Raw genomic sequence first — 13,651 nt, 5'->3', positions numbered from 1 at the left:
GGGCTGCCACGTGCCACGGCGATGCCTCCCCGGACCTCCGCCATCGTACGCCCGACCGTCCTCCACTCCACTATTCCCGAAGGCGAGTCGCGACACATCTCACACTCGGCCCCTGAATCCACCTCACCTCATCGCATTCGGTCAGTTTTCATTCCCATCGTGCATCGGTGCGTGAGGGTTCGCAATTTGCTCGGGCTGACTGGCTGCTCCAACCGGGTCAGTGATCGGAGTTGGCCCATAGAGTGGTTGCCGCGACCGCAGGTTCATCCACTGTTATCGGATTGATAGAGGGGGTTGAAATCAGAATGCTCGTCGATACTGGTGCGTCAGCGACTATAATTTCCGAGTTGATTTTTAACATCTTGCCCCCTAAAAGTCGCACCCTGCGTCCCATCGGGGCTCCGTGCTTTGCCGCAAACGGCGGCTCATTGGGCATTATTGGGAAAATAACAGCAGAGGTGTGCATTGGAGATATCAAATCGACGGGTCCAGTTCTTATATCAATGTCCCTTGCTATTCCTTGCTTGCTCGGGACTGACTTTTTAGGGAAGATGCAGGGTTATACACATCTGTCATTCAGGAGGGCACCGAGCTAGCTCATGCGTCGCTCGCACTTCACGAAGGAAGCATCGTTAGCAGTTTGGGGGTCGCGTCGAATACGTGGCTGCATAAGGATTATGATGAGGAGTGGATGGATACGCTTTGTTCGTAAAATGCGGATTTGTCCGAGTCCCAGAGGGGGGAGTTGCGGGCGCTCTTATGTGAATTCTCAGATGTGTTTAGCAAGGGCAAACTTGACATCGGCCGCACTACGCTTTTGAGTGACCACATCAATACGGGCGACGCCACTCCTATCTGGCAGAATCCCTACCGGCAACTCAGTTGAACTCACTATAAATGTACCAGGAGGCTGCTTTTGTGGATTGTTTAAGCCTTCAACTTCTCATGGTGCCCTGAGGGTCTGCCAAGTGCGTGGTGTACGGGGGACGTGCATCACATCTTGCTCCTCAATGGCTAATGATTGGTGTAAGAGAGCGGCACTTTTTTATTTTACAGCTGCCCAACGTGGAGGTGACATCACCTGACATGTCAGCCTCTGTCACGGTTGCCTTGGGGCATTATACAACTTCACAATGCATTATGTATCTGGGCCACGGTACGTATATTAAGTGGTTATCCAATCAATTGATATGAAACTTACATTTAAAACGTAAAACTAAATATTTATTGGGACTTACATTTGAACGTGATGTACAGCGTGTAAGGCAGTCCTCGTTTGGACAAACAAAGTGACATATTACGTATTTATGCGATGGAAATGTGTTTTTTATCAGCGCCTGTTGCCAGCTACGATGCGTGTACCATCTGAAACCTGGTCACTCAAACGAACAATAACAACTGCAAACCGCACAAAGTATCAACTTGCGAATGACAACAAGTACACAATACGGAACAGAAAGTGCCAAGAGCCATTAGCTGAAAGAAGCAGGCAATGGATTAGTGAATAAACAGGAATCGGATACATTGTTTTTGCTAAAATTTGGCTCGGGAAGGACATGTGAAGCATTGGTAATCCTCATAATAATCATATCTATATCCTTAGCTCTTTCGGTAAAGTCACGTTGAAGGGAAACAATAAAATAATAAAATATATATAAAACAATAAAAATTCTCACGACGTTTCGACCATAACACAAACGGTCATCATCAGGTGTGAAAAACCAACGGCAAGAAACATTTCAAAGAAATGTCGGTTTGCATTTATTTATTTTTAAATGGTGTATTTATGTATTTATGAAAAAAAAAACGTTAGCGCCACGCGCAGCGATTTGGCAGTTTATTTAGAAGGACAAATCCATCTATGTTCTGAAAAGAGGAGGGGGGAGACGAAAAATTAATGTATGCTGTCTGAAAGCCACCGTAAGCGTGAACAATCAATTAAGACCTGAAATGGTTTATCAAATCCTTCCAATGATTGCTAAGCCAGAATCCATCTTCTCGGTTGAAATTGTCTCTGTGCTTGTATATGTGGATAGCCTCATGAACGAATCTCTCATGGTAGCCAGATGGCTTACAAAGAACCTCTGTCTTGGAGAAGTCAATGTCATGTGAGCCTACTGAATTATAACAATGATCTGCCATGGCCAAGGTGTTGGTCCTACCGTGTTTAAGGGCTGCTTTGTGTTCACGAATGCGGTCCGAGACATGGCGTTTGGTTTCTCCAATGTAACTACTACCACAGAGGCAACTTAGTTTGTATACACCAGGGTACTGTATGTCCGGAATTACATCTTTTACAGACAGAACCAAATCACGGATTTTATGTAATGTGTTGAAACGGACCTGGATTTTGTGTTTATTCAAGATTTTGGAGATCTTTTTTGTGATGACCGTTTGTGTAATGGTCGAAACGTCGTGAGAATTTTTATTGTTTATATATATTTTATTATTTTATTGTTTCCCTTCAACGTGACTTTACCGAAAGAGCTAAGAATATGAATTACTGCAGTCACGAAAGCTTTAAATCAAAATATAATCATATCTAGTTATATATATGTAGCTGTTGATGCAAATTGCACCTTACAATCGCTCAGGAACCACAGTCAGGCAGGAAGGCAGCCAGGCAGGAAGCCGGTGCCATCAATGGTCCTCTATATATGAAGATGTTTTCAGTCAATTAATTAGGGTTTATACATGTGTGGAGAAACCAAAGCACCCGGTCAAAAAACTCTCATAAGCGAGGAGGCAACACTATCCCATGTAGGAGGGACAGATGATATTTGTACGCAGTTGCTATACTACCTTCTGAAAAGCCAGGGTATGGCACCTCGTCAACACCCACAGGAAGGGGATTTTTCAACATTTGTGTGAGCCACCATCCCTCGCTGCATCCACAGTGCTAGTTTATATGTGTGCACAGGTACGATGTCAGCCAAGAGAACCTACTGGTGACAGCATATGAACGAGGCACACGCCTGGAGAAAAGCATCCTGGTTCTCCAGGTCCACCTTCGATAGCTGCCCTCGTTACGGATTCCAGATGAGTCCATCCGACCGACGTATCCAATCGCTGAGCTAAATTATTGCACGTGACTTTTAAAAACGAACACACGTTGTGTTCAAATTGTATGCACGTATGTATGTATGTTGAACTTCTTTCGCACTGTACATAGCCAACCGTGCTAATCGGAGGTGCGGGGGAAGGACAACAAACTAAACACAAAAAGCAGTTCTAATGAAATAAGTTTTCAATAGATTTTAAAGTGCATGGCTCCAGCGGCTTCCTAATGTCAGAAGAAAGAGCGTTTTGGATGGCCGCAGCAGCGCATCTGAAAGCGCGCGATGCAGTGACCGTTTTTGTCCGATGGTTAGCCAAAAGCCGCTATGGGGATATAGTATGTTAATATAAATATATCTAGTTACTAAGACCCACAAAGGGACCTTCCTGAACACTCGTATTTTATTTCGCGGGCGATATTCACTCAAGCACCAGCCGCATGCATCTACCGAATGGTAACGATTTGGGTTTTGATATTGCGACTTATAAGCCGGGAAGTCTCAGAGCGCTTTAGATCATCTCACATCTCAACATCTCAACAACTCAACACATTTTAAAGGGCCCCCCCCACCCAGCGGCAGCTCTCCCAGTGGGGCACAAGGTGACTCAGACCCTGGCCTGCAAATGGCCCCATTTGTTATCTCCAGCAGGGAGCGACGATTGCTACGTGTAATTCCCGATAAAGGAGCTTGTGAGTAGCTTTCAAACAGGGCGAATGTGGAACCCCGCACGCAGCGAATGCTCCGTGTATCAGGTGCGTGCGTGCGACCGACTCGCTGCTCCCGGCTCCTGTGTGCGCCGATGCCGTGCGCAACCAAAGTTGGTGGTTCAAGTCTTTTTCTTTTCAGTTGGCCCTACGCAGGCTTTTGTATACATCACCGCCCGTCAAAGAGTGAAGTTGGATATTGCCCTGTTGACACCAACTTACAATATGTGTGTGTGTATATTGAACTTGTTTCGCACCGTACGTAGCCAACCGTACTAATCGGAGGTACAGGGGGAAGGTCAACGAACTAAAACATAAAAAGATACACAACGCATGCCAACACAATACACATGATGCACGCCAACACAACACACACAATGCACGCCAACACACCAGACAACGCCAACACAACACACACAATGCATGCCTGCACAACACACACAATCCATGCCAACACAACACACGCAATGCACACCAACACAACACACAATGCACGCCAACACAAGACACACAATGCACGCCAACACAACACACACAATGCACACCAACACAACACACACAATACACACAACGCACGCCAACACACCACACATAACACACACCAACACAACACACACAATGCACGCGAACACCACACACAAAATGCACGCCAACACAACACACACACCACACATCAACACAACACACGCAATGCACACCGACACCACACACACAATGCACACCGAAACCACACACACAATGCACATCAACACAATACACAGAATGCACGCCAACACAACACACACAATGCACACCAACACAACACACACAACACACAACGCACGCCAACACACCACACACAACACACGCCAACACAACACACAAAATGCACGCGAACACCACACAAAAATGCACGCCAACACAACACAAACAATGCACGCCAACACAACACACAATGCACATCAACACAACACACAGAATGCACGCCAACACAACACACACAACGCACGCCAACACACCACACACAACACACGCCAACACAACACACATAATGCACGCGAACACCACACACAAAATGCATGCCAACACAACACACACACCACACGTCAACACAACACACGCAATGCACACCGACACAACACACACAATGCACACCAACACAACACACACAACGCACGCCAACACAACACCCACAATGCACGCCAACAAAACACACACAATGCACGCCAACACAACACACACAATGCACGCAAACACAACACACACAACGCACACCAACACAACAGACACAACGCACGCCGACACAACACACACAATGCACGCCAACACAAAACACACAATGCACACCAACATAACACACACAATGCACACATCACACACACGTACGCCAACACAACACACACAACGCACACCGACACAACAAACACAATGCACACATCACACACAACGCACGTCAATACAACACACACAATACATGCCAACACAACACAGACAATGCACACAATGCACCCCGACACAACACACACAATGCATGCCAACACAACACACGCAATGCACATCAACACAACAGACACAAAGCACGTCAACACAACACACACAACACACACAACACACGTCAACACAACACACACACAGTGCACGCCGATACCACACATACAATGGACGCCAACACAACAAACACAACACACACAATGCACGCCAACACAACACACAACACACGTCAACACAACACACACAATACATGCCAACACAACACAGACAATGCACACAATGCACACCGACACAACACACACAATGCATGCCAACACAACACACGCAATGCACATCAACACAACAGACACACCGCACGCTAACCCAACACACACAATGCACACCGACACAACACACACAATGCCCACATCACACAACGCACGCCAACACAACAGACACAACGCACACCGACACAACACACACAATGCACATATCACACAATGCACGCCAATAAAACACACACAACACAAGTCAACACAACACACACAATGCACGCCAACACAACACAAACAATGCACGCCAACACAACACACACAATGCACAACAACACAATACACACAACACACAACGCACGCCAACACACCAAACACAACACACGCCAACACAACACACAAAATGCACGCAAACACCACACACAAAATGCAGGCCGACACAACACACACCACACGTCAACACAACACACACAATGCACACCGACACCACACACACAATGCACACCGACACAACACACACAATGCACGCCAACACAACACAAACAATGTACACCAACACAACACACACAATGCACACCAACACAACACACACAATGCACGCCAACACAACACACACAATGCACATCAACACAACATACACAACGCACGCCAACACAAAACACAAAATTCACACCAACACAACACACACAATGCACGCCAACACAACACACACAATGCACGCCAACACAACACACACAATGCACACCAACATAACACACGCAATACACACATCACACACAACGCACGCCAACACAACACACACACAATGCACACCGACACACAAAACGCACGCCAACACAACACACATAATGCACGCCAACACAACACACACAATGCATGCCAACACAACACACACAACGCACGCCAACACAACACACACAATGCACGCCAACACAACACACACAATGCACATCGACACAACACACACAATGCATGCCAACACAACACACGCAATGCACACCAACACAACAGACACAAAGCACGCTAACACAACACACACAATGCACACCGATACAACACACACAATGCCCACATCACACAACACACGCCAAGACAACACACACAACGCACACCGACACAACACACACAATGCACACATCACACACAACGCAAACCGACACAACACACACAACACACGCCAACACAACACACAAAATGCACGCGAACACCACACACAAAATGCACGCCAACACAACACACACACTACATGTCAACACAACACACGCAATGCACACCGACACCACACACACAATGCACACCAACACAACAGACACAACGCACGCCAACACAACACACACAATGCACACCGACACAACACACACAATGCACGCCAAAACAACACACACAATGCACACCAACATAACACACACAACGCACTCTGACACAACACATACAATGCACGCCAACAAATCACACACAATGCACACCAATACAGCAGACACAACACACGCCAAAACAACACACACAACGCACAACGGCACAACACACAATGCACACATCAAACACAACGTACGCCAACAGAACACACACAATGCACACAACACACACAACGCACGCCGAAACAACACACACAACGCACACCAACACAACAGACATAACGCACACCGACATAACACACACAATGCACGCCAACACAACACACACAATGCACGCCAACACAGCACACATGGTGCACACCGACACAACACACACAATGCACACCAACATAACACACACAATGCACACATCACACACAACGCACGCCAACACAACACACACAACGCAGATCAACACAACACACACAATGCACACATCACACACAGCGCACACTGACACAACACACACAACGCACGCCAACACAACACACACAATGCACGCCAACACAACACACAAAATGCACACCGACGCAACACACACAATGCACACCAACACAACACACACAATGCACGCCAACACACCACACACAACGCACACCGACACAACACACACAACGCACGCCAACACACCACACACAACACACGCCAACACAACACACAAAATGCACGCGAACACCGCACACAAAATGCACGCCAACACAACACACACACCACACGTCAACACAACACACGCAATGCACACCGACACCACACACACAATGCACGCCAACACAACACACACAACGCACGCCAACACAACACACACAATGCACGCCAACACAACACACACAACGCACGCCAACACAACACACACAACGCACGCCAACACAACACACACAATGCACACCGACACAACACACACAACGCACGCCAACACACCACACACAACGCACACCGACACAACACACACAATGCACGCCAACACAACACACACAATGCGCACCGACACAACATACACAATGCACGCCAACACACCACACACAACACATGCCAACACAACACACAAAATGCACGCGAACACCACACACAAAATGCATGACAACACAACACACACACCACACGTCAACACAACACACGCAATACACACCAACACAACACACACAATGCACACCAACATAACACACACAACGCACTCCGACACAACACACACAATGCACACCAACAAATCACACGCAATGCACACCACCACAGAAGACACAACACACGCCAACACAACACACACAACGCACACCGGCACAACACACACAATGCACACATCAAACACAACGTACGCCAACACAACACACACAACGCACACCTACACAACACACACAATACACACAACACACACAACGCACGCCGACACAACACACACAATGCACGCCAACACAACACACACAATGCACACCAACACAACACACACAACACACACAACGCACACAAACATACCACACACACCACACGTCAACACAACACACGCAATGCACACCGACACCACACACACAATGCACATCAACACAACACACACAATGCACATCAACACAACAGACACAACGCACGCCAACACAACACACAAAATGCACACCGACGCAACACACACAATGCACACCGACACAACACACAAAATGCACGCAAATACAACACACACAATGCACACCAACACATCACACACAACGTACGCCAACACAACACAGACAACACACGTCAACACAACACACACAATGCACACCGACGCAACACACACCATGCACACCGGCACAACACACACAATGCACACCAACACAGCAGACACAACGCACACCGACACAACACACACAATGCACGCCAACACAACACACACAATGCACGCCAACACAACACACACAACGCACACAACGCACGCCAACACAACACACACCACACGTCAACACAACACATGCAATGCACACCGACACCACACACACAATGCACACCGACACAACACACATAATGCACGCCAACACAAACACACAATGCACACCAACACAAGAGACACAACGCACGCCAACACAACACACACAATGCACACCGACGCAACACACACCTTGCACGCCAACACAACACACACAATGCACACCAACACAACATACACAACGCACACCGACACAACACACACAATGCACGTCAACACAACACACACAATGCACGCCAACACAACACACACAATGCACGCTAACACAACACACACAGTGCACAACGACACAACACACACAATGCTCGCCAACATAACACACAACGCACTCCGACACAACACACACAATGCACGCCAACACAACACACGCAATGCACACCGACACAACACACACAATGCCCACATCACAACGCACGCCAACACAACACACACAATGCACACTGACACAACACACACAATGCACACATCACACACAACGCACGCCAACACAACACAGACAACACACGTCAACACAACACACACAATGCACGCCAACACAACACAAACAATGCACGCCAACACAACACACACAACGCACACCAACACAACACACACAACACACACAACGCACGCCAACACACCACACACAACACACGCCAACACAACACACACACCACACGTCAACACAACACACACAATGCACACCGACACAACACACACAATGCACGCCAACACAACACATACAATGCACGCCAACACAACAGACACAACGCACACCGACACAACACGCACACAATGCACGCCAACACAACAGACACAACGCACACCGACACAACACACATAATGCACACCAATACAACACACACAATGCACACTGACACAACATACACAATGCACGCCAACACAGCACACACAGTGCACACCGACACAACACACAAAATGCACGCTAACATAACACACAGTGCACAACGACACGACACACACAAATGCACGCCAACATAACACACAACGCACTCCGACACAACACACACAATGCACGCCAACACAACACACGCAATGCACAGCAACACAACAGACACAGCGCACGCCAACACAACACACACAATGCACAACGACACAACGCACACCGACACAACACACACCGACACAACACACAATGCACGCCAACACAACACACACAATGCACGCCAACACAACACACACAATGCACGCCAACACAACACACACAACACACGTCAACACAACACAGACAATGCACGCCAACACAACACAAATAATGCACGCCAACACAACACACACAATGCACACCGACACCACACACACAACGCACGCCAACACAACACACATAATGCTCGCCAACACACAACACATGCCAACACAACACACAAAATGCACACCGACGCAACACACACACAATGCACGCCAACACAACACACACAACGCACACCATCACAACAGACACAACGCACACCGACACAACACACACACAATGCATGTCAACACAACACACACAATGCACACCAACACAACACACACAATGCACACCAACACAACACACACAATGCACACCAACACAACACACACAACGCACACCATCACAACAGACACAATGCACACCAACACAACACACAATGCACACCAACACACACAACGCACACCATCACAACAGACACAACGCACAACGACACAACACACACAACGCACACCAACACAACACACACACCACACGTCAACACATCACACACAACGCACTCCGACACAACACACACAATGCACGCCAACACAACACACACAACGCACACCAACACAACAGACACAACGCACGACAACACAACACGCACAACGCACACCGACACAACACACACAATGCACACAACACACACAACGCACACCGAAACAACACACCCAACAAACACAGCACACACAACGCACGCCGATTCCACACACACAATGCACGCCAACACAACACATACAACACACGTCAACACAACACATACAACACACGTCAACACAACACACACAATACATGCCAACACGTCAACACAACACACACAATGCACGCCAACACAAACAATGAACGCCAACACAACACACAATGCACACCGACACAACACACACAACGCACGCCAACACAACACACACAACGCACGCCAACACACCACACACAACGCACACCAACACAACAGACACAACGCACACCGACACAACACACACAATCCACGCCAACACAACACACACAATGCACGCCAACACAGCACACATAATGCACGCCAACACAACACACACAATGCACGCCAGCACAACACACACAATGCACGCCAACACAACACACACAATGCACATCAACATAACACACAATGCACTCCGACACAACACACACAATGCACGCCAACAAATCACACGCAATGCAAACAACGCAACAGACACAACGCACGCCAACACAACACACAACGCACACCGACACAGCACACACAATGCACACAACACACACAACGCATGCCGACACAACACACACAATGCACACAACACACACAACGCACACCGTCACAACACACACAATGCACGCCAACACAACACACACACAGCACACACAACACACACAATGCACACTGACACCACACACACAATGCACGCCAACACAACACACACAATGCACACCAACATAACACACAATGCATGCCAACACAACACACACAATGCACACAACGCACACAACGCACGCCAACACAACACACACAACGCACACAACACACACAAACACAACACACATAACACACACAGCACACACCAACACAACACACACAACACACACCAATTCAACACACACAACACACACCAACACAACACACACAACGCACACCAACACAACACACAAAACACACACCAACACAACACACACAACGCACGCCAACACAACACACACCAACACAACACACACAACACACACCAACACAACGCACGCCAACACAACACACACTACGACTCCCCACCATCGCCAGCTTCTGCACTGGGTATAGATGAAAGGAGAGTTGGTGTTTAATAAATTCATAATACCTGGATATTAAATTAGGGATTTAAATATTGATATGCTTTTAATGGTCATGGCCCTATATGTTTAAAATGTAGATATGAATAAAATAATAGGTAAAACTGAAGACGTTTAAAAGTAAAAAGAAATACGTGATTCTAAAGGGCAGCCCTATCTTTAATTTCAAAGCAAAAGTGGCAGGATCGGCAGCAGTTGCATAGAAGATAGGGATACTGAAAATTACATTGCATGTTTGTATGTCTCACCTATCCGAAAAAACAAGGGTGATAAAATAAAAACGACGTGGGATTGCATGTGTACGATCCTTTATTTAAACCAAGTTCATGCACACAGACAATAACGCCGTTATATACAAGGGAGCCTTGGCGTAGAGTAATATATGACAACCGTAAGCGTGGTAGATCGCAATTGTACGGTAATATTGACATTGTTGTCAGCGTCGAGGCCTTTATTCGGGATGTGGATTGATGGAAGAGGTCGTGGTGACCGCTGCTTTGTGTGCGGTGACACTCACAGCTCTCGATTTCCAGGGTGCAGTTTTGCTCGTCCAGTGGGTACCTCCGCAGGTCCATCATGCAAGCGGCCGTGGTCGTGATCCTGCAAACACAGGGGATAGACCCCGACGTTACCAATCTGCCAGGCCAACGGCAGAACAAACACAGGTGGTAGACCCCGACGTTACCAATCTGTCAGGCCAACGAAATAAGCCACTGTTTGCTATTGGAGTATACACATCGCATCGTCGTTCTCTTCAGTCTGACAATGCGAAATCAGAATGATATTGGAGGAATTCAATGAGCAATATTTTTTTACTGATGTCTAGTAGGGGCGGGTCAGAACGTTACAACAACAAACAATAAAAAGGTAAGCAAATCACAAAAAAATGTAACAATTAAACTAAACTATTTGTTATTTTATCAAGTAAAGCCCACTGAACTATCAGCTTATTTTTTCAGAAGTGACCTGGCCACAAATGATACCTAAACCAAGTGTATTATCACGTGGAAATTTATAGCAGCCAATACTCAAATACTCTAAACGCACGTTGATTCTCAATGTGGATGGAAAACTGGAGGACCTGGAGAAACATCCATGCGACCACGCGGAGAACATGCAAACTCCAAATATACAGCAGGCGTCAGAAACAGGATCGGACCCATGACCTCCTGTATACCTGGCGAGGTAGTTAACATCTCGCCACCGTGGCGCAATTAATTATGAATTTATTGTTCCGGAAGGATAAACCCCCGGACGTTATCAATGTCAGGCCAACGACAGAGCCCACTGTTCGCTACTGGAGTAAACGCTTGGCATCCGTCGTCATCTCGGGTCTGACAGTGTTAAAAGGTGATGCAGTCACATCTGCCGTCCCTTGACAGGTGAGACCCCCTTTTTGACACCAAAGCAAACTTTGCCAATTGCAGGTCTTTGCCGCCTTTGTGTATGTTTGGCACCTACGCACGCACAGACACACTCGCGCGCACACGCGTTTCACTTAACAGATTTGAATAGTTCTGCTGAATAAAACGACTCGCAAAAAAACGTGCGAATGCGTACATTAATTGGGTATCTATGGTGAAACCCAGGGGGGACCGACATACACCCCCTAACCCACCACATAAACAATCAGTGCTGAAACGGGGCCCCCGTTTTCCCTTTCCTGCACTACGTAACCATACAAAGACAAAGATCCCCCCCCCCCGTATAGCCCTAACAGGCTGTTGGGGCAAGTGCTGTTAGTGAGCACCTATGAAGGCGCGCAAGGCACACAAGGGGGTGGGTGGCCAGCACCACGCC

The 13,651-nt window shown here is 47.5% G+C and overlaps 1 protein-coding gene across 6 annotated transcripts in view; it reads right to left on the bottom strand.

The window, feature by feature from the left end:
• The window catches only part of LOC116943685 (gamma-aminobutyric acid receptor subunit beta-3-like), a 301,742-nt gene that overhangs the window by 121,362 nt on the left and 166,729 nt on the right, over nucleotides 1–13,651 (bottom strand). For all 6 annotated transcript variants that reach the window (XM_032956761.2, XM_032956763.2, XM_076067894.1 and 3 more), the window contains one exon: nucleotides 12,369–12,451. In XM_032956761.2, coding sequence (XP_032812652.1) covers nucleotides 12,369–12,451 — 83 coding nt within the window. The remainder of the gene's footprint in view (nucleotides 1–12,368; nucleotides 12,452–13,651) is intronic.

The sequence above is a fragment of the Petromyzon marinus genome, chromosome 18, assembly GCF_048934315.1.
Source record: "Petromyzon marinus isolate PM22_M1 ecotype Great Lakes invasive population chromosome 18, UKy_Petmar_22M1.pri1.0, whole genome shotgun sequence".
In the NCBI taxonomy this organism is placed as follows: Eukaryota; Metazoa; Chordata; class Hyperoartia; order Petromyzontiformes; family Petromyzontidae; genus Petromyzon; species Petromyzon marinus.
Note: the sequence above shows the minus strand (reverse complement) of the source record. Positions and strands in the feature narration are given on the sequence as shown.